The following is a 26444-nucleotide window of genomic DNA, read 5'->3' on the forward strand; positions in this document are numbered from 1 at the left end:
GAAGGATGGCTTGTAATGAATTTCAGAGGGCCGACGCGGAAAAGACCTGCTCCATTTGTCCTTCCCTTTTCTCAATTCCCTGAGAGCTCTCCGCTGAGAAGTGGCCGGGAAGCGCCTCAGCCCAGCGGCCTGGGAGAGCAGCAGGTCAGAGGTAGGGAGAGCATCAACAGCCCTGACGTCATGTGCTGACTGTCCCCAGTCACTCCCAACCCCGCACACGTCTGCCCGGTGTCCAGAAGTCCTGGAGTGTTGTTACTTCTTCAAATTCCAGAAGACATCCCTAGTCGGGCGGGGCTGTTTAGAACTATAAACTCATGGTCACCACAGGGGCTTAGAGCAGCCGATCCTAAGAGTCCCTTTTAGGCCTTTGAGACCAGGATTTGAAAACAGGATGATTCTTAAGTCCCTTCCAACTCTGAAAATTCCTGTGATTCGATGACATCAGGACGGTGAATAATCAAGCTGGCGCCAAGCCAAGGCTGGCTGTGCTCCTCCGCGCGCACTTCCTCCCCCTCCTTAGAGACACAGACTGCTCCATTGGCTCTTCGAGTGGCCCGGTCCACCCGGCACCCACCGGCACAGGAGGAACCCGCCTACACAGAGCCGCTGGCCCCACCCCTCCTTCACCCTTAAAATCGGCTTGAACTGTTCAGGGAGACAGAGCCTGCGGTAACCCAACAGCTCAGCGCCAAGGAGAAGCCCCTGCGAGGCTGAGAAAGAAGCAAGAATTCGCGGTAAGCTGCATTGCTGCGCCCATGTCACAGCCGACTCCTCTCCTTTTGAAGTGTTTGGGGGATAAACTGAGCCAGCGAAGGAATGCTTGTTGGAAGCACTGACTTGTAATTCGGGCAGAAAGAGGACCAGCTAGCATCCACACTTAAGGGGGAGGTCTTTGCAATGACCCCGGGTAAGCTGAAGGGGTTCCTAGAGGGAGAGAACAGGAGAGATGCGTTTCTTGCAGAAGTTTTGCTTGCACAGTAAGGGGAGAAAGTAAAAAGAATGACTCCGGTTCTCTGCATAGACAGCGGGAGCGGCACTAACGGGCAGTAGCTGCATTCAGCTGCCTTAGAGAGCTGAGAGGATCCTGGCGGATGCTGCATGGCTGCCTTCTTTCCCTTGTGGCCCCGCTAAGAAACAGGCTGGGCAACAAGGAGGGGGATTTGCCTGGACAGCATGATTAATAGGCAGGAAGTGCTGGGAGAGAGAAGTCGGGACTTTTAGGAACCTCTCATTACCACTTGGAGTCAGGATGCAAAACTGCGTCTGGTCCCTCACCCGCTCCATCACATCCTCTCAACGTTTTACCAGTCAGTTTCACCCCTTGCTCATCACCCACCAGTGCGTTTGCTTTCTCATGCTGCGGTAGGAAAAGTCTAAAAGCTCTGGGGATCTCTCTCTCGGGATTCAGGACCTTTGTTTTCCTAGCCTCACAGAGACAGTGGGAGGACCCCAGAGGGTGGGGGAGGGAGGGAAAGTATGCAGAGCTCCCAGATAACTAAGAACAAACTTCAGTGCCAAGAAATGCGGTAGCCATGGTTTACTTGGTGGCCAGTTTGGAATGATACAGTGGCCTTCCGCATCGGATAATGGGGTGGGGGCATATAAAAAAAAAAGTGTGTGTGTGGTTCAGGTGAGGGTTTGTAATCTCGAATACATGGAGTATACTTACTGAAAGACTATTTAGGAATTTTTTGCTGCGCTCCAGACCCTGGCCGATCCAGAACCAACCAATGCAGGTCAGCAGCATGCTGAGTGCATATAGCCAGCCGGGGTTAAATCCTATTCAATCCCAGACTAGCTACTGGAAACTGCCCATCAGTTTATTCCACCTCAAGTGTTCTCAGGAGAGCCAGCCTGTATCTTAGTAGAAGCAATACTAGACACACACACACACACACACACACACACACACACACACACACCCCGAAGCTGGATCAGGGCAGACTTTCCAGGACACCCCCAGATTATTTGGGAAGCCTCCTGTGAAGCTGGTCTGCTTCCTCCCAGACCCAGGATGCTTGATGCAGCCGGGAGGGGCTGAGGAGCATCCGTGTTTCTGCGACAGCTTTGGGGACTGATGAGGAGAGGAAGAGCTGCATGCATTCAGAGCGCTCACTGAGCAGTGTGCTCAGTCAGGGAGTGAAAATGACTCAGAGTCGTGCAGGGCTCATCAACTGGAAGAACTGGTGTGAGCTTTAAGGTGAAAGCATATGTGGTTGTTTGCAGTCTGTGGTGGAGGCTGCAACGTGGCTCATCAGCAATGGCCATGGGCTTAGTCCATTCAAAACGTTAAATTCCCACACTTCTCTGAGACACCAAGTCTGTGAGTGAGAGCCGTTTGCGGTCTGAGTTGAAATAGTTACTGCAATCTGACTACTCGGCCACTGTGCATCTATTGTCTCAGAATAGTTTCTCGCTTCTTTGTTTTCTCTGAGTGATTTCAGCTGTGGTCTGGTAAAATCGGGTCACGAAGAACTGGACTATTCTGTTCATTCCTTTTGGGGGGCCATTTGCTTTGGGCAAATTGGCAGAAAATTCTGCACGAAGTGACTAAACACAGAAACGGAGAATGAATGCCGGCTTCCAGCTAGCCATGTGACAGGTCTCGCTTCAAACCCAGAGTGCTGATGACCCAGATTTATAGAAAATTAGAGCCAGAGCTGGGGCTGTAGCTTAGCTGGAGGAGTGTTCACCTCACATGCAGGGAGCCTTTAGGCTTGATTCCCAGCACCACATAAACTGGGTGTGGTGGTGAACACTTGTGATCCCTAGCGCTCCGGAGATAGAGGCAAGGAGATCAGAAGTTTGAGGCTAGCCTGGAATACAATGAGATCTTATCTCAGAACGAAAGAAAGAAAGAAAGAAAGAAAGAAAGAAAGAAAGAAAGAAAGGAAGAAAGAAAGAAAGAAAGGGAGTAAGGGAGAAAGAAAGGGGAAAAGAAAGAAAGAAAGAGGAAAGGAAGAAAGGAAGGAAAGAAAAAGGAAGTTACAAATAGAGAGTCTCAAAGTCTTGGTTAAGCTCCATCATCTTCTAATACTGGCCTGACTGTCTACTTTCACCTTTGTGGGAGACAAACTTTCATAGATAGGAACACAAGCTAAGATTAAACTCGATTCCTGGTTACTAGAACAGAGAATGAAGCAGAATGCTGGGCATGTAGCACTCATATCTCTGGCATGTTTGAAGGGGCGGCCCAGGAGAGCTGTGTCAGCACAGCCCAGGAAACACGAGCCAGCTGTTCTCCGTGCAGTAATTAAGGAACTAGGTGTCCTTAGCAGCGCTTACCATGCCACTGGCCAAGATTCTGGGGGTGACCTATGATTGACAGGTCCGACTGAGGTGTACAGACTGACTATGCGATGCTCCTGGTACACATCAGACAGAGACCTCTAGAATTTTCTTTTGGGGATTGACCTAGAAGACCCGAGTCCACCCGGGGCCTCTGAAGTGATCACTGCAAGGTTAGGCTGGCCCCACACACTGTAGACTTTTGTACTGGAAGTCTTTTATGTGGAGGCAAACATTTTGTTAGCTTACACCTAAGGATTAAGGACATCACACGGAAGTGGGTAGATATGTCAGCTGCTAATTCCAAATTCCCGAAGAGCTTTAGAGGCCCCGGTGTGTGGTGTAAATGGGCCTGAAAAGACACATAAGAATACAGATTAAAGATGGGATACAAGATGTCACTTTGCTCTCAGGAAATAATGGCTCCTGTTCATACTGCTCTCTGAACACGGATGAAGGAAGGGCATGACAAATTCTATCATCTGTCATATGAGCTAGGAAAATTTGTTATTAACTCTTGAAGACTGTAAGGACCCCAGAGGGCTTGGCACTTCTTCTTTATCAGTAGCTTCAAAGCAATTTGAGCTGTTGACGAGGGTATTCATGACGAGTGCAGTGCATACCGGCCATGCATCAGGTCTCCAGGATCTGTATCTCTTACTTCTCTAACTTTTGGAAAAATACCCAAGATGGAAAGGATTAGCTCATTAGGAAGCCCAGGAAACTAAGGCTCGGAGAAACAGCATTGCCCACCCAGACCTGTAAGGGGCACTTAGGGGGTCTAAGTTGAGAGTTCAAGGGTCATGTTCCTTGCATTGAGAAACGCTAGCTCTCTCTGAGCACTGTTACTGAGAATGTTACTAGTAGGACTGGGTTTAGGGTCAGTGGTTGAGCATATGCTGCTAAGTATGGGCAAGGCTCTGGGTGTAACCCACAGCTCCTGAAATTTAAAGAGAGAAAGAGAGGAAAGAGAGGAGAGAGAGAGAGAGAGAAGAAGAAGAAGGAGGAGGAGGAGGAGGAGGAGGAGGAGGAGACCGGGATAACTCAGGAGGCAGGTGTCAGTCCCCAAGCTACCAACCACCTCAGAGAGTTCTTTTGAAGGTCTGTCTTGGTTTCATAACTGTAAAGTGAGATATGTTGTCTTAAGTGATTAATAAACCATAAAAACCCAATGCCAGGCAAGTGTTGGCATTAAGATCCCTGCTGAGTAAGTGGGGGTCCGTGTTCATCCATGCCCAGTTCTCATTCACTGCAGCGCTGCTTTCTGGAAAGGCTGGTAAAATTCAGATTCATTGGTGGAATGGAATGATGAACCCTTCTGATCATGACCTGATTCAAGAGTGTTACCAGCCAGGGGCATTTCACGGTTGATTCATTGCACCTGGGTAGGGTGGGGTTCACTTTAGGGAGTGAAAGGAGCCTGGGAGCCTAGATGGATCCTGGACTCTCTTTGTTTAGCACACCCCACCCCCCACCCCTTTGGAATGAACATTGCATTGCATGGCACTGACTGGCTGAGCTCACCTTTTCTTCAGAAGACTATGAGATCATTAAAGCCAGTTTCTTTTGTTTTTATCCTAAGAGGATGCAGGATACACTTCCTAAACCCACAACCAACACTTGCTTACTTCTTCCAACAACCAGGTCTCCTGGTAGAAGGTAGAGCAGGAGAGTCAACATGTAGCTTAGACGCGCGACCACACACACACAGACCGAGACAGAGGGAGGGAAGAAGGGGAAATTCTGTGTTATAAAGAACTCTGTTCAAATTTGAAAAGAGAAGATAAGCATTTGACCTATGGAAAATTACTTTTTCGAGAAGTTAAGAATTGCTTTTGAAAATCACATTTATTTGTTTATTCATTTGTTTGTGTATGTGTGTGTACGTGCATGAGCACTCATGCTTGGGATTACAGACCAACTTCCAGTTGATTCTCTCCTCCACCACGTGGGGCTCTGAGCTTGAACTCAGGTCATCATTGCCTTGACCTGCTGAAGCGTCTCATCAGCGCTAGAGTTTCTTACACGCTGGCCGATTTTGAAAATAGTTTAGCTGGGTGTGGTGGTGCATGCCTGTCATACAGGCATCCAGTAAACAAACACAGGAAGGTCACAACTTCAAGACCAGCCTGAAGGATACGGCAAGTTCTAAGTCAGCCTGAGCTACCTAGGGAGATCCTGTCTAACACCAAACAACAACAAAACCAAACAATAAGGCCCCAGAAAGAAAAAAAAAACCAAGGGCCAAGAATATGGGTCAATGGTAGAGCCTAGCTTGCTCAGCATGCTGATTTAATCACTGGTACATCCACTCCCTGCACAGGGAGGCAAATAAAAGCCCCAGACTGTACTGTCTATAGGGGTGAGGTGGGCTGTCTTTGCTTGGACAAGGAAAGATAAGCTGGTTTTCCTTTCTTTCGAGTCAGGGTCTCTGTGTGGCTGGACCTCAATTTATAGGCCAGCATGGCCTCAAAGTTGTTACAGTCCATTTTCCTCTGCCACTAAGTGCCAGGGTTCTGGGTGTGTGCCACCAGGCCAGGCCAGAGGGGAGCTGATGTGGAAACTTGGTCCCCTTTCCTAGACCCATTACCTACTAACAACTCACCTCACCTCTTTATCTGTTCTAAAAACATGTCTGTGGTGTTGCAGGGGTTCCAGAGACTTCTCTTAATTGGCTGGCTTTCTGGGCTGTGTGGGTGGAAGTATGGCTTCGAGGCCATGTGTTATCTTGGGATTGTTGTTGTTCTTACAAGCTGACTCTCCAACTCAGCTCTCCGAGGAATTTTTCAACAAAGCTATAAGAACCCCTGGAGTGTCCTTGGCAAAGACGGAAACAGTACAACGTAGCATATGGTACGAAGAATGACAGCAGTGTGGCTTTCCCAGTGGCCTGTCCGGCTCTGGCCTCATCTTTCCTGCTGGCTCCCTTGCTCAAGTACAGAGTACAAGTCCTCTAGTGCACCGACATCTAAATGAACAACAGCATTGCTTGCACACAATCTCCGACTGAATGTATATAGTTGACCACATGGACGGAGTTCCTTTATTGCGAATCACTTTCCCATATACTATAAAGAAGGGAACTATGGTCAGTGTGTGAGTAAAAGCACGCTATCCATTTACCACTTATATCACAACAGAAGCCCCAGAAAACCAGCTCTGGAGGAGGATGCCAAGACTAGCTACTTGGGTTTGCTTTGTTGGAAGCTCATTTTCTATCCAGGCATGGGGAGCAGCATCATTATTCATCTCTTCATTCAGTCATTTTTTTCCTTCCTCTCGAGTTATTAAATTCCTTCCTGAGAGCAGATTTTGTTGGGGAAAGATGGCTGTGTGAGGGATGTAAAGAGGACAGAGCCATGCAAAGGCCCTGAGGACATGTCCTTTGCCTTTCCTGAAGCTTCCTGTCAATCAGCTCATTGCTATTTCAGTAGCTTTGTCTGATCCAGAATCTAGCAGGTACTGCCTGGCATCCATCAAGCACTCTTCCCCCTTGTGGCGTGCTTCTGATACAATCTCCACTCTCTCAAAATGGTCCATGCTCTTGGCTCTTGGAAACAGTCCATGCATCTCCAAGGAGAGCCAGCTTAGAGCAAGTCCCCCATCTTTTCTTTCTCCCATCATTAGCAGATGAGGGGGGCAGTTAACAGTGCATGGTTGCTGCAGCTCACAGGACTGCACCTGCATCCAGGCAGGAAGGGCCGAGTCACCCATGAGATGAGCACATATTTCAGAAGAAGATTTGACTGACAAATGCAGATGTGCAGGTTGCATACTACCCAAGAATGCCCGTTGACACTACGCTTCCAGGAAATCTAGACCGAGCTTTATTGGCAAAGCCATGTACCCCATGTTTTCTAATTCATACAACAGAAGCTGTGTCAACTTGCTGGACTGTCACTAAAGAAAGTGCTTCTTTCAAATCCATAAAATCCAATTTTGTGCCAGGGCTGGGACTTTGGGGCCTTAGACATGACAGTCTCACAGCCATTTTACTACCCTTCTCCATATTCAGGGACAACAGCCCAACAAAAGTTAAGACAGACATCTTCCCTACCTCTCCCTCCCTTCCCTTCCATTTGCTCCTCCCTTCTATTTTTCCTCCCTCCCTCCCTTCCTTCCTCCTTTCCTTCCTTCCTTTTGCTTGTTTGTTTCATTTTAGTTCTTTAACAATACTGGGAAATTACTATATATGCAACATGGAGAGAGCACAGAAAAAATATTTATATATTTGTACTCATAAAGCAAGCCTCAGATGCATTCCTTAAATCCCACCCACGAGCACCCATGAACACCTCTGGTGGGTGCCCGGAGTCTATGGAGTCAAACTCTCACCCTCTGGGCCTTGAGTTTGGGTCCACACTTCTACCGGCCGCTTTATTTTCTGTCCCAGCATTGACCGTGACCTCTACACCCAGTTTCCACAAAATCAAGCCAAGCTTCCAAGTTTTCCTCCCCTTCTTTCTCCTGCTTTGGGACTGCACTGTTTTTCATCTGGCTTGTGACTAATCCCCTCGTCATCCTCTTAATGCCATGTGGCCCATCCAGCAGCTTGCTAGCACTGTCTCAGGGTAGAAAGAGAGATTGGTTGCTTATGTGCAATTCATCTTCACTGGCTCAAGGCCCAGAGAGGCCAAAAGCCCAGATGCGAGCAAGTGACAAGTCCTTAAGACCTGAGCTCCTGTCCCTCTTGTAGAGAAGGGACTTACTGTGGTGCCATGCAGCTATTGGAGTCTGCCCAGCCAGCCCTGTCTGTGAGATCCGCCTCTTTATCTGCTGCCCCTTCTGTCCTGTTGCCCAGAAAAAGAGCTGGCCTCTTGGGGGAGAGCAGGGTGTGCATATGCATCATTGATGTACTTTTTTACTCTGTAACTAATTGTCTGACATCTAGCAAGCCCCGAGTTAGTTCGGTATGGTGATGGACTCCTGTAATCCTAGTGTGGTGGTTTGAATGAGAACGACCCCCACAGACTCGTATTTGAATGCTTGGTCGGAAGTTGGTGGAACTATTTGGGAAGGATTAAGAGGCGTGGCCTTGCTGCAGGAGGTGTGTCTTTGGAAGTGGGCTTTGAGGTTTAAAAAACCCCACACTATTCCTCGTTTGCTCCCCACCCACTCACCCCCCACCCCCCACCCCCCTCACCTCTAACTCATGCTTATGGATCAAGAGGTAAGTTCTCAGCTACTTCTCCAGAGCCCAGCCTGCTTGCTGCCATGATCCTGCTATGCTGGTCATGAACTCACCCTCTGAAACTGTAAACAATCCCCCCCCCTTAAATGTTCTCTTTTATAAATTGCCTTGGGCTTGGCACTGTGTCTCTTCACAGTAATAGAAGGTTACCAAGACACCAGCACTCCAGATGCTGAAGCAGGATTGGACCATTGCCCTGTCATCAAGACCAAACTGGCCACACAGCCAGATCCTGTCTCAGAACCACAGAAACAACCCCAGTAACTTAGTAGGTGTCCAGAACAAAGATTAGAAAGTGCCCCCCCCCAAAATTGGGCTGATTGGTGTGAAAAGAAGAGGGGGTGAGTCATGGAGTCACATTTGCAAAAATGGTCCTCCAGGCCACCAGGTACTAAGGCAGGAAAATCAGGGGATAGCTACACTGAACTCTAGTGACAGAATTAAGGGTGAATTGACGTGGAATTTTGGGGAAACTGGGAAAGGGAGAAGTTAAAGGAAGCTGGGAAAGGGAAAATTCCCCCATGAAAAGATTCCACGTGCCCGTTGGGGTGACCCCCATTGCCACTTCCTTCCTTTTGGAATTGTCAAAGGCAGAAAGGTGCTATAGCCCTGCTGGCCCCCAGTGAGGAAAGGCTTCCACAGCCCCCAGTCAACCCTGCTAGGGGCAGGGCAGAAGAGCAAAGATCCTGGGAGCCCTTCCGTCCCTGCCAGGGGGAATAGTCATGGAGGGTGGGTCCAGCAGGACAGGACTTCTTGTGAGTTCATGACCTGCGCTTCCTCACATCTCCAGCGTGCTCACTCTCTCCCCCACAGCTTTTTGTTTCCTTCCCGGGTCTCTGTACTTCTGCCCTGAGGCTCCAAGCTCCCTCTACCGTGGCCATCATCCCATCATGCACTTTCTTACTGAGCCACTTTTCTCAGCTCCTCTACATTCTCGTGATAGCTCTGTGCTCCCTCCCTGCAGCTCCAGATGAACGCAGCAGGCACTAGTCTCCCAGCTCAACCTCCTTTTCTGTTTTCATCTTGGAGCCGAAGGGATCCTGGGGCACGTGAAGAGGCTAGGTGGCACTCCAGAAAGTCCATCCTTTTCAAAAAGCAGAGTCGGCAGGCAGGATGGACACTGGTAACTTCGGAGCCAGTGGCTTGGGGGGGGGGGGCTGAGTGGGTAGTGGTGGGAATCAGGGTTGTTGTGACTGAAGGGAAGTGAGTCAGGGGAGGAAAGTCCTGCTTTGATTCTGCGGACGGACTGAGGAGTGAGAGGGCTGGCCAGACCGCAAGAGAACCGGGCCAACTAACCTACTTTCAGCCACCCAAAGCAGAAAGCGTGGGGGAAGGGAGTGGAGACTGGATGGGGGTGGGGGGGTCAAGAGAGATCCAGTTCAGTGAGCAAACAGCAGTTGCCACCGCTGTTTCTGCAGATCTGCTCTTCACCAGATCTGTGTGTCTACATAAAAAGAGACAGGTGTTCCAAAGGGAACTGGGGCCAACATGGAGGGAGCCTCCCCTTTGATGGGAGAAGAAGGCCATGCCTCAGAAGCAGGATTGTCCATTACAAACCAAACCAAACCAAACCAAAGCTGGTGCATCTGAGGCAGGCCACCTGGCACCATGACACGCCAAGTAATAGAATCTCTACAACTCCTTCTGAGGTAGTTAGTGTGGTTTTAAGGTGTGTTACTTTTGTTTATGCTGTGGAACATTTGCTTAATGATGCAAAGGTGTGTTGCATTGTGTTTTGTTGCGTTTGTTTAACTCCGTGAAGCTGTGATTCTTTGCCTGTCTAAAACACCTGATGTTCTAATAAAGTAAAGAACTGAACGGCCAATAGTGAGGCAGGAGAAAGGCTAGGTGGGGCTGAGAGGCAGAGAGGATGAATAGGAGAAATCTGGGAGAAAAAGAAGGAGAGAGAGAAGGAGGAGGATGCCAGGGGCCAGTCATCCAGCTACACAGCCAGCAACGGAGTAAGAGAGAGACACAGATATAGAAAAAGGTAAAAACTCGGAGGCAAAAGGTAGAAGGGATGAGTTAAAGTTAAGAAAAGCTGGCTAGATGCCAAGCCAAGCTAAGGCCGGGTGTTTATAATTAAGAATCAGCCTCTGTGTGTAACTTATTTGGGAGCTGGGTGATGGGGCCCCCAAAAGAGTAAAAAACAACAATTAGAGAGGACAATACTGTGACTCCTAGCTCATCCCAGGACAGGGGTTCCTTCTCAGGAGGTCAGGCCCAGGTGATGTGGCCCCTGAGTGGCCAAGAAGTGCCAGAGATGGTCTTACTTACTTTTCAGGCCACAGGAATGCTTGGGAAAAAAAAACACTTTCAGCAACCATTATCTATCAGCAGATAACTGTGTAAGCAAAAGACGGTCTAAACAACAGACTGTCGTTCAGCCTCAAAAGGGGCAAGAATTCTACGGTGTGGATGACCTTTCAGGACATCGTGCTAAGTGACAGACACTGTATGAGTCCATGTCTGTGATGTATGCAATGTAGTCAAAATCACAGGCACAGAAGATAGAATGGTGGTGGCCAGGGGTTGGGAGAGCAAAGAGCCATTTATTAATGGCTAAAGGATTTCAGTTCACCAGGATAAAGTTCTGGAAATGGGTGGTGAGATGAGTGCATGGCTGTGTGTGTGTGTGTGTGTGTGTGTGTTTAATGCCACTGAGCTGAATATTTAATAATTAAGGTGGTAAATCTCATGCTACCTGTACACTCTCCACACACACACACCCCTATATGTATAGACAGACAAACAGACATGTGTAAAATCTTCCAGACAGTGTCTGTAAGAGTCAATGCTGAAAGGCTCCCCTGAAATAAAGTCATCACAGGGTCCTGAATTTCCTACAGTCCTTTGCCCTCCCACATCACATGCGTAACTGCTTTTGTTTTTTTCTTCTAAAACTTAAGGGACACAGAAGACATGGGGAGCCAAACGAAGACCAAGCTGTTGTGTGTAGTGCTGCTTTGTGGAGTGATTTTCGCATCGCCTGGCCAGGTGGGTCCACCTCCACGCCTCACCCGGGTCGGGCCACCAAGCTTACAGACAGATGTTCATGGTGTGACCCAATGTTCATGCTTCTCCCAAGCACGTCGGGTTGGGAGAAGTTCCGAGGAGTGGTCCCAGACACACTGCACACACTCCCCTCCGGGTAGGATACTGACGATGATCCAAGACCGGGCAGCAGGGTCGGGGCGTGTCTGTGACTGAAAAGCTCTTAACACTGCCTCTGTGACCTTTGACTGTCTTTTTTAGAGCCGTTTTGTTAAAAAATGTGTGTGCCAGTGAGTAGGGGTGGTGGACATTTGCAATCCCTCCAGTGAGGAGGCCGAGGAGGGGAGATCACAGGTTTGACCTTAACATAGGCTTCAAGGAACCAAGTCCTAGGGCGAAGCTCAGTGGGAAAGAGCTTGCCTAGGGCCAGGATATGGTCCCCCGTCGGGGGTGGGGGATGGGAGGTGTATTTGAATGCATCCATAGGGTACTAAGAAAAGACAGGCATCACGAACCACCTAGTAGGTAAGCTGACAGAAGCTGCACCCAAAACCTCACCTCAAACACAGGGCACTGTGGAAGGCCAAATGGGCAACAGCTGGGCACAAGATTTTGCGAGAAGGGGGCATCCCAATAGCTACATAAAGCAGGCAAGTGGATTCCCATTCTGGAATCCACTATCCATGCGCCACTACTTAAATATAAAATGACCTCAGTAGAATTGGAGTTTCAGTTCATCGGTCACATTGGCTACATTTTTAAGCAGTCTGTGGCCACATGGGATTAGTGACGACAGCATTGGACAACACAAATCGGAAGCGTTTCTGTTGTGCCCCAAGTTCTTCTGGGTGGCATCAGGTGTGTAGAAAGAGCAGAGACTTTGACAAAAAGGTAGGAAAAGGGTGCTCTGTCCCGACGGACCACTTACCTGAAGGGGGAGCTCGTGAGCAGATGGCTCCTGATTGGTCTTCCCTGGCCTGCACTGACCCCTCCTCCATTCCGGTCTCTTTGCAGGGAATGCACAACAGGTTCATAAGAGGAGCCCGGTCCTACAAAGGTAAGGGGTGGATGAAGAGGCAGGCCCAGGCCTCATAATGCTTTTGACACTCCTGGGATGGATCACTGTTCCACCCAGTACCGGCTTGTGGGATGGTTATGAGATCTTCCCAGGTGATTCTGTGGAAATGCCTGCTTACTCACCATTTGTCAGTCAGCTGGGGCTAACCAGCCCAGTTTCCAGGGGAACCTAACCAGGCTGTCCTGGGATAATAAAGCTCGTGACATATAGCTGTGTGTGGGGTGGTACGTACGTGCCTATAATCCCAGCACTTGGGAAGCGGAGACCAGTCTGGGCTGCACAGCAAGACCCTGTCTCAATATGGCTCAAAGCATTTGATACAGAGATGAGAGAACAGCCCTAAAGGACGTAGATGACTCACAGAGGCTGCCAAGGTCCCCCAGCAGAACCTGGGGGTGCACTGCTGCCCAGTCCTCTAGGTGTTCCCGGCCTGTGTCCACCTAACTTCTGCTACCATCCCCATGTTTCTATCGACTCCTGTTGGTAAAATCAGAATAACCGACCTGGGCTACCTCACAGAAATCTTCCAAGTTCCTGTCTTGAGTTGATTCTAGAAAGCAAAGGTTTCCAAGAAGAGTAAAAAATGCCCCTAACGGACTTCCTTGACTGGAAATCAACCAGCTCTAAGTCCAGTCTCAGGTCCCTACCATTCCCCCTCTCTATCTCTCTGCCCCTCCCTCCCTCCCTCCCTCCCTCCCTCCCTCTTTCCTTCCCTCCCTCCCTCTTTCCTTCTACCCACTCATCCCTCCCCCAGCTCTCCATTTCTCTGTCTTTATCTCCTCCCTCCCCTTCTCCTTACCCTTTTTTTGTGAGGTGAGGGGGTTCCAGGCCTTTCTCTCTGTCTCATTTTCTTTTCTTTCTTTTTAATTTTTTTAGTTTTGTAATTTGTTTTTTTTTTGGAGATGGAGTCTCATTATATAGCCCAGTCTGGACTGGGACTGACCTTGTAACTGGTGCAGGCCTCAAACTCGGCCATCCTCCGGTCTCCACCTCCTAAGTGATGAGATTACAGCTGTGTACCACCAAGGCTAGCTTTGGAACACTTCCCTAAACTCCAAAGAACAAAGGAAGGGGTTCAGTGTCCCAAGAGTGTCCCTCGTGGTGCTTCCGAAGCTCCTGTTTTTGGTAGAGAAGGAACTAGAGGTATGCAGAATGGAGCAGTTCTGCTCCAGATGTGGCCTGAGAGGGGAGCGGGCTCCCGCTGAGATGCTGTGCCTCTTGTAGGCTCAGCCTCCTTGTGGATAACAGCTCTCCCCGGGGTGGGGTTTATCTACTGGAAGCCAAGGTGATTGCAGGTTTAGGAAGATGACTGGAGACCTTTAGGCAGCTTTTGGAATCTGGAGACCCGGGGACTCTAATCTTTGTCCCTTCAGCTTGAAGAGGAATAGAATTCCTCGGTATCACTGTTTTTTTTTGGGGTGGACACTACATGAATAATAAACCTCAGCGGAGTCAGTGTCTGATTCAAAGTAAAGAAGACAAAGCACAGGCAGATGTGCCCGCTTTTATCCCGCTTTCAGTTACCAGTGATCCAAGTCAACACTTCTTTAGAAAAGCGGGGGAGGCAGAGGCAGGTGGATCTTTGTGAGTTCGAGGCCAGCCTGGTCTACAGAGCGAGATCCAGGAAAGGCACAAAGCTACACAGAGAAACCCTGTCTCGGGGGGGGGGGGGAGCGGTTGCTAAATGCCTGCTATAGTTTTATTACATGAAAAATCCTATTAAAATAGCACATTTTCTGACAGATGTAAGTGCCAGTTTCCCTTACTTTAGCGTGAAGTGTTTTTTTTTTTTTTTGAATGGTAATACTCTAAGGGTTGGAAACCCTGGTAGTCAGTTACACAGAGAGTTATTGTTTTCGCTGATTTTGTTTGTTTTGTTTTTGCAAGACAGGGTTTCTCTATGTAGCCCTGGCTGTTCTGCAACTTGCTCTGTAGACCAGGCTGGCCTTGAATCCAAAGATCCGCCTGCCTCTGCTTCCTGAGTGCTGGGATTAAAGGCGTGCACCACCCCCCCCCCAAATTACCAACTACAGTGGGAAAATAGACTATTACTTAATATAAATTTATTTTAGTAGTCAAATTATCTCAAAATAAAGGTTTGTCCAAGGAAGATAATAATAAAAGAGTTCTAGTGGAAAAAAAAGTATTTGCTATCATCATCATATTTCTGAGAAATACACACTAGATTATAGTCACCCGTATCTATTGGGGATTGGTTTTAGGGCCTCCCTGGGGTACCAAAATCCACAAGATGCTTAAATGTTTTTTTGTAAAATGACATGGTATTTGTGCAAAACCCATCTTCCCATACACTTTAAGTCACTTGCAGATTATCCATGATATCTAATAGACTCTAAATGCTGTGGTCCCAGATATAAAAATAACAGGGCACTTTGTTGTATTTTGTAAGGAATAATGACAAGAAAGCCACACATGCTCAGGGTAGACTCTAGGCCTCACCACAGAACCCAGAGCAGCTACAGAGGTTCCCTGTGCGTTGAACGCAGACTCCGGAGTGGTAGGGCTTTCCTCTCTTCTCGCGTGTGTCCTGACGAGACCACCCTGTCTTGTGTTTCAGCGACCTGCCGAGATGAGCAAACACAGACCACTTACCAACACCAGCAGTCCTGGTTGCGCCCCATGGTCAGAAGCAACAGGGTGGAATATTGCAGATGCATCGGCGGCTCGGCGCAGTGCCACTCCGTGCCTATCAAAAGTACGTACCAGCTTCTCAGCGAGACCTTGCACGGGAGCTCAGGCTCAGGGCGCCCCCCGAGCCCTTCCTCAATGCTTCCTAGCACGGTCAGATCTTCAATGTGTTTTGGGGGTGACCTGCCCCTGGCCAAGGTGGAGGCACTCCAGGAAACTGAGGTGGGAGGGGTGGGGGAAGGGGGTGGGGTGGGTGGGTGGAGCCTTCACTTGCCCAGCCTCAGTGTCCACCTATGTGGAGCCGGGAAACAGGACGCATACTGTGGAGTTGGCGGTGGGGTTTTAGTCCGCTGTGCACTGTGGAACACGGTGGCGGACACACAGAAGAAGACTTTCGCGGTTTTAATTCCTATATTCTTGGAGCGGCTTTGAAAGTAGTTCGGGGGGTTTCCTTGTTCACACTCGACAGGCTGCAGTGAGCCAAGATGCTTCAATGGGGGTACGTGTCAGCAGGCCATGTATTTCTCCGACTTTGTCTGCCAGTGCCCTGATGGATTTATTGGGAAACGCTGCGACATAGGTGAGCGCTTTGGTTGGGTGGGTGTGAGTGACATTCTCCTCTCAAACAGACCAGGGAAGGAAAGGAAATGCGTGCTGGAGGGCAGAGGACAGGGAGGAGAGATGAGGTCATTTCAGGAAGGACGGTATTGGGCCAAGTGGTCAGGGCCTGAAGTGTCAATCAGGGTCTCGCTTGGCCACAGTGTGACCCTGTTCACCCAGCTCACGATGAGCTCCAGGGGCTTCAGCAGCCAGCCTGCTCCACTGTGCTGTGGCAAGACACAGGTTCCTCTGAGAGCCCTTTGGTGTCCTTTTGTCAATCAGATACCAGAGCCACATGCTTCCAGGACCAGGGCATCACCTACAGGGGCACGTGGAGCACAGCGGAAAATGGGGCCGAGTGCATCAACTGGAATAGCAGTGTTCTCTCCCTGAAGCCCTACAATGCAAGGAGGCCGAATGCCATCAAGCTGGGCCTTGGGAATCACAATTACTGCAGGTGAGAGGTGTCTTCCACAGCGTGAGTGTGTGTGTGTGTGTGTGTGTGTGTGTGTGTGTGTGTGTGTGTCTGGTATGAAATATTACATTCAGAGGAAGACCATGTATTCTAGAAAAGCAGAGCTGATGATCCTTAGACAGGTAGATATAGATAGCTATATAGATATGTAAATACATACATAGATACATATGTAGATGGGTAGAGAGATGATAGATACATATATGCATAGACAGATACATAGATGATGGCGATAGATATATCAATGCATTCATCTGTCAGTGACTGGTAGATTGGCACATGGATGGTAGGTAGATAGAAGAGGTAGATTTGAAGGCATCAATTCCCATCTCTGGGTAGGCATCTGAATCTGTAATTGTAGGGCTGGGAAGAGGCAGGAACTGCCATTGCTGTCTTGGTGCTTTTCGGCCTTAAACTGACAAGACAAACATGTACCCTCCTTGTCTGGGATAACTTAAACTCAACTGATTGTGGATGTTAGCCACAGCTACAAAACATCTTTATAGCAGTACCTGGGTCATTGTCTAATTATGTACCCGAGACTATAAGTCAGCCGTGTTGACACATGGGCAGTTATTGTACACACTTGTCAACTTGGCACCCTTACACATTTCCTTATAACGTGCTTAATCCCCCAATAAAGGGCGCAATGAAGTCATACTTGTGCCTAACATAGTAAAACTTGACAGCAGTTGGCCCATGATGCTCTAACCTTGCCCTTAAAAGCGTGTCTAGTCTTTGTGCCAGGAGGAGAGGCTTTCTGTTCAACCCTCACTGGTCCTCCCGGGCTGATTTTTCAGAAACCCCGACCGAGACTCGAAGCCCTGGTGCTACGTCTTCAAGGCAGGGAAGTATACCTCAGAGTTCTGCAGCACACCAGCTTGCCCTATGGGTAAGTGACAGCTACCCTGCACCTTCCCCGGAAGTATCTCCAAGGGAGAAGCATCTGGGATTGTCAATCTAACTGTCCTTTCATGCCCAAGGGAGGAAGGAGGAGCAGGCTAGGAGCTAGCCACTGTGGCCGCCGAGTGAAGCGGCCGAAAGGCTGTCTCCTCAACCAGCTTGTCTGCTAGCGTTGGTTTAGCCTTGGGCTGATTCCCTACCTCCCATCAACATCCTCATCTATAAAGCATGGGATGAAGCTGAACCCATGGTTTCCAGTCCTTTTGGGTTTTTTTTTTTATTATTATTATTTCTTTTAGTTTTTGAGAGACTATAATTGTATCATTTTCCTCTTCCCTTTCCTGTCTCCAAACCTTCCCACATATACTTTGCTGCTCTTTTAAAAATTCATGGCCTCTTTTTTTCATTAATTGTTGTTACATGCATATATATATATATATATATATATATATATATATATATATATACACATACATACATATACGTATATATATTCTTAACTTTAGTTACTTGTATGTATGTTTTCAGGGCTGTTTGGTACCGATAACCAATTGGTGTGTTCTTCCCTGGGGAAGACTATATTTCCCGTTCTCAGCAGTCCTTATTTGCCTGTAGTTCTCTGTGCCGGGCTGAGGCCTCGTGGACTTTCTCCCATCTGCTTGGCAGGTCTATTGTTGTTGCTCTTGTTTAGGCAGCCACGTTGGTGAGACTTTATGGGTGTGGCTTCTGACATTCCTAGGAGACTCATCGCAAACTCCTAGATCCTCTGGCTCTTACGCTGTCTTTCCGCCCCCTCTTCCCAAATGATTCCTGAGCCTTGGGTGCAGTATTTGTATCCAATGGGACGGGCCTCCACAACTCTTCATTTTGATTGGTTGCGGTTTTCCTTCTATAATGATCTGTCCCTCTTCTGAAGAGAAGTGTCCTTGACGAGGGGCCAGGACTACACTTACCTCTGGGTATGAGGAGAAATATTTAGAATGTAATTAGGGATTGTACTGGCTTAGTAAAATGGCTGCTGTAGATTCTCCTCCAATACCATGACTTTAATAGCCCTGGGTAGCTGGCTAGGTTTCCAGGACCAGGTGTGATTTCTCTTGCTGATCCTTTCCTCCTCTAGTGAACATTAGGGTTCAAGGATCAAGATAACTTTACAGGTACCTTTCCACCATAGTGAAGTAGAGAGGCCCACTTGGTTTCACACCGAGGGGAACAAGGACAGGGTGGGGCAAATAGACGGAAGTGGGTAAGGCTGGCAGAGCGAAGCTGAGGAGGCAGGGCTGTCAGCATGACCCCACGGCAGCGCCCGGGTCCCCTCATCACGGACTGTGTAACCCCTCTCACGCCTGCACAGTGTCTCCCAGCACGGTCACCGCGGGTGGGACTCACCCCTTCCTGCTGAACCTTTGCAGCTTGCTACATCAACATTCAACCCCTTCGCCTTTAACTTGAGATATATTTTGTTCCAGGAAAAAGTGAGGAATGTTACGTTGGAAATGGGTTAACCTATCGTGGCACCCACAGCCTCACCACATCTAGGGTCTCCTGCCTCCCGTGGAATTCCATGATCCTGATGGGCAAAAGTTACACGGCATGGAGGACCAACTCACAGGCACTCGGTCTGGGCAGACATAATTATTGCCGGTATGTAGCCGTGATCTAAGGGAGTCAGCTCCCAGCAGAGAGACTGGGTGATCGGGTGGGAGAAGACTCAGTGTTAAGCATGAAAGATAATGGACATTATCTAGATAAACCTGTTAGTTTTCTACAATTAGACTTATTTTTTATATACATAAATCTTTTTAATTTTGAAAGATTTATTTATTTTATGTATATGGTGTTCTATCTGTATATATACTTGCATGCCAGAAGAGAGCATCAGATCCCATTAGAGATAACTATGAGCCACCGTGTAGTTGCTGGGAATTGAACTCAGGACCTCTGGAAGCTCTCCAGCCCTAGACTTATTTTTGAGAAACAAGATACATCAGTTTTGTTATTTTTGGGCAGGAGTAGAGTGGGGTATATGTGTACTTGTTAGTGTGTGGGTGTGTGTACATGCATGAAGGTACATGTATACATACATAGGTATGTGTGTGTGTGGCCTGAGGTTGACATCAGGTATCTTTATTCTTCTTGATTTCTACCTTTATTTTTTGAGACAGAGTCTTTTACTGAACCTGAAACTAATCTACTAAACTAGGCTGGCCACTGAGCATCAGAGACCTGCTCTCTGCCCCGAGACCCCTGCCTCCTGTCCCCACTGGGATTACAGGAGCAGATTGCCATGCCTGACTTTTTTTTTTTTTTTTTTTTTTTTTCAGACCAGGTCTCACTATGTAGACAAGGTTGCCTGGAACTCACTGTGTAGACAAGGCTTGCCTGAAACTCACTGTGTAGACAAGGCTTGCCTGGAACTCACTGTGTAGATAAGGCTTGCCTGGAACTCACTATGTAGGCAGAGACCTGCCTGCCTCTGTCTCCTGGGTGCTGGAATGAGAGGTGTGCTCCACCACACCCAGAGCTGCTGGCTTTTTATGTGCGTTCTAGAAATTCAGACTCAGGTTCTCATGAGAATGCAGCAGGCACTTTCCCAAATGAGCCATCTCCGCGGCCTACGATACAGAGATTTTGCAGACAGAAGCCCCATTCTTTTCTCACGTGGCACTTCCGTTATGTTCTATTGTAAAAACCCCTCCACAGGGCACCTCCAGTTCTCCCCAACACTGTGTCACTCATACAACAAACGGAAGCTCAAAGGAATTCTCTTCCCTCCGGGTGGGCCTGCTAGAGTCAAGTGGAGTTTGGGGTCCCTGCTCCTGGCTTCTTGCTTCTGCCATGGGACTGGCCTCCTTCTATTCCTGAGATGTGACTGCCACCAAAACTCTCAAACTCTTATTTTACAGGAATCCAGACGGGGATGCCAGGCCTTGGTGCCACGTGCTGAAGGACGGAAAGCTGACGTGGGAATACTGCGCTATGTCCCCATGCTGTAAGAGACACTCCACCACTCCCCTTTTCCCAGGCTCACCTCTTCACTGTTTTCTCTGCCGCCTCCTGTGTCTATACCACCGTCTTAGCCTCTGTAACCTCTGGACCTCCAGGAAGGCCAGGCCTTTGGGGCAGCGGTGACCGAAGCTAAGGTGGACAGTCATACTTGTCCAGATCTGTCGGGGTTAATAAGGAGGGACAGAAAGGAAGACCAATGTATCCCGTTCTCTTCAAATGCAATAGGCCCCAGCTTTTCTCTCTGGCTACCTCTGTTGAAGGTGGTGATAGTCCTGGTGACCATGAAGAGAAAGAGGTCTCACATTGTGGCTCTTTCGATAACAGCTCTCCAGTAGCATGGTGACAGGGAGACTTTAGTGTCCATTTATTTGAAATGCCCTCAGAAGTCATGTGCCCTTCCACATCCCCATGGAGTCCAGTTAACACAGGGGAACTGAGGTGATAATGGAGAACGGGAGATAGAAGATTCAAGTTGGCACATGTCCCCTGCATGAAAGTTTAGTTTGGAAATTGCCCAAGAATAGATTACTACCCCGTTCCCATGAACACACGGTAAGCCAGAGCGTTCCTCTAAGAGCAGACTCTAATTGGAAAGTAAGGCATAAACTGAGCTCCCAGTTAAGGTCATTTGTGATGGGTTCATCTCAGGAAGTCCATAAGGGCCTCAAAGGCTACCGTGTTAATAAGAGCCTTATGATACAGTGGAACTTGACTGGCCTTGGAGGATGGATCAGGCTGAGTAGATGGAAAAGAAAAGGGGTCTCAGAAGGAAGTCTGCAAGCCTAAAGCCTATGTGTTATCTTAAACCAAGAAATCACTGTAGGCAAGATTGGAAGGAAGGGTGTACAGAATGCACAGAAGAAAGATTCCCTGCTTTTGGAGTCAGGAAGACTTGGGGTCTAGTCCTGGTGTTCCTGGGACCTCCAGTGAAAGTTTCCCTGCCTTCCTGCAATTTAGTTGGGAAGGATTAAGATACACATCTGTGTATATCTTATTTGGCAATCACTGTCCTCAGCAAAGGAAAGATGTGGCTTTCACCATCCTTCTGCACCAGCATGTCGAAGGGCAGTAGCCTGTAAAAATCAAGGTTCTGACGGAAAAAAAAGCTATGGTGGATCCTCTCAGCCTTGTCCCCACACTGCAGGTCTGACCCCTTCCCCCTTCTCTGTTCTTTCCTCGCCAGCCACCTGTGGCCTGAGGCAATACAAACAGCCTCAGTTTCGAATTAAAGGAGGACTCTTCACAGACATCACCTCACACCCTTGGCAGGCTGCCATCTTTGTCAAGAACAGGCGGTCTCCCGGAGAGAGGTTCCTGTGTGGAGGAGTGCTGATCAGTCCCTGCTGGGTGCTGTCTGCAGCCCACTGCTTCCTGGAGAGGTACGGGCTTCCCGTTCTCTGAGGCTTTGGAGCTAGTAACCCATGGGAGTCACCCATGGCAAGCACCAACCGCAATTTAAAAAAAAAAAAAAAATTTACAAAACATCCTAATAGTGTTTTTCCGCCAGGTTTCCTCCCCAGAATCTTAAAGTGGTCTTGGGCAGAACATACAGGGTGGTCCCTGGCGAAGAGGAGCAGACATTTGAGATTGAAAAATATATAGTCCATAAGGAATTTGATGACGACACTTACGATAACGACATTGGTAAAACGCCATTATTTTCACACGCCCTTCTTGCTCAGCCCGGTCCCTCCCCTCCCCCACCTCCCTGATTCACTCCTCTCCTCCTTTCTCCTGCTCCCAGCATTACTGCAGCTGAGGTCAGATTCCAAACAGTGTGCCCAGGAGAGCAGATCTGTCAGCACGGCCTGCCTCCCTGACCCCAACCTGCAGCTTCCTGACTGGACAGAGTGTGAGCTGTCTGGCTACGGCAAGCACGAGGCATGTAAGTGGAGGGAAGTCTTGGTTCCATCCTCATCCATCATGTGGTAGTCAGGCCGATGGAGGGGAAGCGGTCACACAATGTTCTGGTCCCCATTCTGGCATGACACAGAGACATGCAGGCGAGGACTCGGCCTGTCTGGATGATGAGAAGCTACCATCCGCTTCCTCGCATTCTGGGGGACACTGTGTGCGGGTCACAGAAAATTGGGACAGGGAAGCGCTCTGAAGAGCTTTACAGTCCAGTGGAGACAGACAGGAAGGGTGTAAAGGTGGCTGTGTTCTTAGATACTGGAATTGGACAGGCTGAGTTTGTAGCCCCAGCTTGCATCTGGCTTAGTTGTGGGACCCTGGGTGTGTCATTCAGCTTTCTAATAACGTCAGCTGTTAGCGGAAGAGTCAGCTTTCTCTATCCAGAAGGCTTGTAAGTGATGCTGAGACCCTAAGCCGTCTGTACCTTCTCTTTCAGCATCTCCCTTCTTCTCTGAACGGCTGAAGGAGGCTCATGTGAGGCTGTACCCATCAAGCCACTGTACGTCACAGCATTTGTCTAACAAAACTGTCACAAACAACATGCTGTGTGCCGGGGACACCCGGAGTGGAGGCAACCAAGACCTCCATGACGCCTGCCAGGTAAACATGCTGTCCAAACACTCCTCAAACTTAAGAAATCAAAACTGCAGCGAACTTTCTGAGTTTGTGGACAGGAAACTCCGCCTAGCACAGGATTTCCCTGTGAGCCCCATAGAAATGATAGGTAAAGCAACATAATTAAATCTTTGTCTTCTGAAGGCGTTGGGGAACTTGGACCTGCTTTGTAGGACGAGGGAAGGTATCCCCCTGGGATACAAGATACTGATAGAATGTGAGAAAGAGTTCTTAAAGTGCCTGGGAAGCAAAGCATTTTAGGTTCTCAGTGTCGAGTCCTCACTGGACTTGGTACTCACATTTCCTGATTACTAAGGGGCTAGGGTGTAAGCACAGAGTAACCACTGATGTAAGACCCAGATAGTAACCACACAGAGCAACCACTGATGTAAGACCCAGATAGTAACAGGCAGAGCATCGCTGATATTAACATCCAGATAGTAACCAACACAGAGCATCACTGACATTAAGACCCAGATAGTAACCAGCACAGAGCATCGCTGACATTAATATCCAGATAGTAACCAGCACAGAGCATCACTAACAGTAACATCCAGATAGTAATCAGCACAGAGCATCACTAACAGTAACATCCAGATAGTAACCAGCACAGAGCATTGCTGACATTAAGACCCAGAAAGTAACCAGCACAGAGCATCACTAACAGTAACATCCAGATAGTAACCAGTACAGAGCATCTGCTCACATTAAGACCTGGATAGTAACCACCTGATTAGGAAAAGTGAACCATAGTTCACTGAGGCCATATAACTAATTAGTAGCAGAGTCCCCATCACATTTATTTATTTATTTATTTATTTATTTATTTATTTATTTATTTATTTATTTATTTATTTATTTATGAAATGGATCTCATTATGTAGTCCTGGCTGGCCTGGAACTCTGTGTAGAAGAGGCTGGCTTTGAACTCACAGAGAGCTGCCTATCTCTCCCTCCTAAGTGTTGGGGGTTAAAGGTGTGCACCACTATGTCACCCACTCAAATCAGATTTTATAAAGCTTGAGCAGTTTTTGTTTTTGTTTTCTGGGTGCTAAGAATGGAGCTCTTGGCTTTTTCAGAGGTCAGGTGACTGCTTTACTGCTGAGCCACACCCCAGGTCTTGACAGTTAAGTCTGTGTTTTTTGGTTTTTAGTGGATATTTATTTATTGGTTTTTTGAGACAGAATCTCATTCACTGTGTGGTCCTGAGTGTCATGGAACCCTATTTGTAGACCAGGCTGGCCTTAAACTCAAGAAATTCCCCTCCCTCTGCCTTTTGAATGCTGTGATTAAAGGCATGGGCCACCGTGTCAGGCTCTTAATGCTATTTTACCAGAATTAAGATACAGTTTAATCTATCGCCTCGTCCCCCTCCCTGAACCAAGTTCTCTGAGGGCTACAATCTTTGTACTACAAAGAGCCATCCAAATACTCTGCCATATGTACAAACAATTAATCTATGCTCTTCCACAGGGTGACTCCGGAGGACCGCTGGTGTGTATGATCAATGAGCACATGACCTTGGTTGGTATCATCAGCTGGGGCATTGGCTGTGGGCAGAAGGATGTCCCTGGGATATATACAAAGGTTACTAATTACCTAGACTGGATTCAAGACAACATGAAGCAATGACCAAGAAAACCCAGCTCCTTGGATCCGGAGGAGGGCCTGCCTTCCTCTCCTATATAAAACACACCTAAAAGGCCGAACGTTCTTTACTTTATTATCTTCCTAGACTGCCACTCGGCAGAGGGACGGAGGGTCTGTAGGAGAGGACGTAGCGTTTATCTATGACAGGTACTTCACAGTTCCTAAGTTTTCAGGGACGAAGGTCTGACTTTAGGATAAAGTCTGTCTGATGAGAAGATGGGGAAATGCCAACCCTCCCATAACTCTAGGATTTAAAAGAGAAAGGTAGACCAAAGTCCACTCTCCTGGTCCGCCATTTTGTACACTGGACTACCAGACACAAGATCATGTCTCAACAGTAAAACACAACTTGATCTTTCAGGAGAGAAGTTTGCAGTAGGGACAAGGGACTATACGTATTTATAGTTACAGCAGAGCCCAGCAGAAGAGACAGGAGTGTTGGCTGGCCAGATCACAGCCCCATAAAACCCTTGAAATCAAATATTCTCCACGTCCTTCCCACTCCTCAACTCTTGGGAGGTATTCCTTTGTATACAGTGTAAATCTTTTTATCTTTATAAACATTATAGATGGTTGGGAGAACTATGTGATTTTAATAATTGATGAAGTAGCATTAGCATATTTATATATTAATCTATTTTAGTTTTTACTTTGTTACCATAATTTTGTATTATATTGTACTTAAATAATAAACCCAGAGGTATTTTTCACACTTTTCAAATGGTATGTATCCATGGTTTATTTGTGTTCCCTGTTCTTTTTTTTTGGGAGTCAGTTGAAAGACTTCCTTTCAAACATGGGAAATCCTGCTTACCCGCAAGGCAATATGCTGGGTGCCACCAACAGTAGAAACAGGGTGGGGAAAGCTGGCATGGGCAGGAGGCATTCACAGAAATGAAGTAGATTGGAGCAGGTCCCAGCACAGCAGAGACCTCACCAGAACTCAGTTGTGAGAGTGGGAAGGGATCATTGGGAGCAGTAGGACTCAGAAGGGTTTCACACAATGGCTAAGACTGGGCAGTTGCAGGCAGGCCAGTGCTGAGACCCAGGATTTCACTATTGCAACAACAAAGACCCGTCGGTCAAAGAGGCAGTAGAGTACAGGGAATGACAGACAGTCTGTCTTTATGTGGGGGAGGGCAGTTTTAGGAGTGCCCTGATGCACACCCGAAGGTCAGAGGGTACCCACAGTTCTTTGCTTCCACCATGTGGATCCTGAGGATTAGACTCAGGTTATCTGACTTAGTGGCAGGTACCTGCAAACAGCCCTAGGGATTGAACTCAGGACTTGGGGTGCACTAAACCAGTACTCTACCACTGAGCTATATCCCAACCTGATCTGAACTTGATCAGGACTGTAGATCGGACGCTAGGGACTCTGCAGGGCAAAATGAGTGTTTTGCTCCAGGAGGTGATGAATGGAGAGGGATCTGGAAAATCAACCACACTATGACCACAGACTGGGCCGATAGCTGTTACTCTGTGGACAGTAGCTACAGCAACACAGAAAGACAAACCCCAAGTCATCCCTTATCAACGCAGCAACGGCTCAGCTGATGGTCCCTATTAGACGCTGCTCTCTGGATTGCTTTTCTCCCCTCATTCTGTTTTGTTTTCTCCTTGGAAACAATTACCTCACAGACCAGTGCACACCAGTCTGCTGCTTACGTCCGTCCTGAATGTTCTAGTAGCTCCTTTAGTGTGTGTGATAGGGGTCTGAGGGTGTGTCCACACACAGCGCAGGTGTAAAGGTCAGAGGACAACTTCCAGAAGGCATTTCTCCTCTTCTGCCACAGGCTGGATCAAACTTTAGGCCTGTGTGGTGAGCGTTCTTGTAGCTGACCTCCTGCTGGCCCTTGCACACTGTCTTACCACTCGGGCAATGCAACCTCTCTTCCTGCCGTGGTCTCCAGCTTGCTTGGCCACATCTTAGTCCCAAGAATCTCTCATGATGTAATGATTACTCTCGGGTGTGGCTGGGTAAATGTTTCTTTTAGGAAGAAACGTCTTTCTTATCTCTTGAGGGGTTGTCAGTACTGCCCTGTTAGAGGCTCTTAGAAGAAAAATAGTTTAAACTC

At 48.1% G+C, this 26444-nt stretch overlaps 1 protein-coding gene across 1 annotated transcript; it reads left to right on the plus strand.

The window, feature by feature from the left end:
• The first annotated feature begins 501 nt into the window (after positions 1–501).
• On the plus strand, positions 502–25087 carry Plat (plasminogen activator, tissue type). The gene is made up of 14 exons (XM_028887804.2): positions 502–734; positions 11389–11476; positions 12488–12530; positions 15130–15267; positions 15670–15780; positions 16083–16257; positions 17076–17167; positions 18648–18822; positions 20085–20170; positions 21371–21566; positions 21695–21831; positions 21932–22072; positions 22538–22701; positions 24190–25087. Exons 2-14 carry the CDS (start codon positions 11402–11404, stop codon positions 24346–24348), a joined length of 1692 nt encoding a protein of 563 aa, XP_028743637.1. The 5' UTR covers positions 502–734; positions 11389–11401; the 3' UTR covers positions 24349–25087.
• The last annotated feature ends 1357 nt before the right edge of the window (positions 25088–26444 follow it).

Source organism: Peromyscus leucopus, chromosome 17 (assembly GCF_004664715.2).
Source record: "Peromyscus leucopus breed LL Stock chromosome 17, UCI_PerLeu_2.1, whole genome shotgun sequence".
NCBI lineage: Eukaryota > Metazoa > Chordata > Mammalia > Rodentia > Cricetidae > Peromyscus > Peromyscus leucopus.

Bases quoted from the DNA above. Each gene is read 5' to 3' on its own strand.
- Plat (XM_028887804.2), top strand. From the start codon at position 11,402: ATGGGGAGCCAAACGAAGACCAAGCTGTTGTGTGTAGTGCTGCTTTGT. The intron at 15,781-16,082 runs GTGAGCGCTTTG...TTTGTCAATCAG, and splicing joins TGGGAAACGCTGCGACATAG to ATACCAGAGCCACATGCTTC. The intron at 17,168-18,647 runs GTAAGTGACAGC...ATTTTGTTCCAG, and splicing joins CACACCAGCTTGCCCTATGG to GAAAAAGTGAGGAATGTTAC.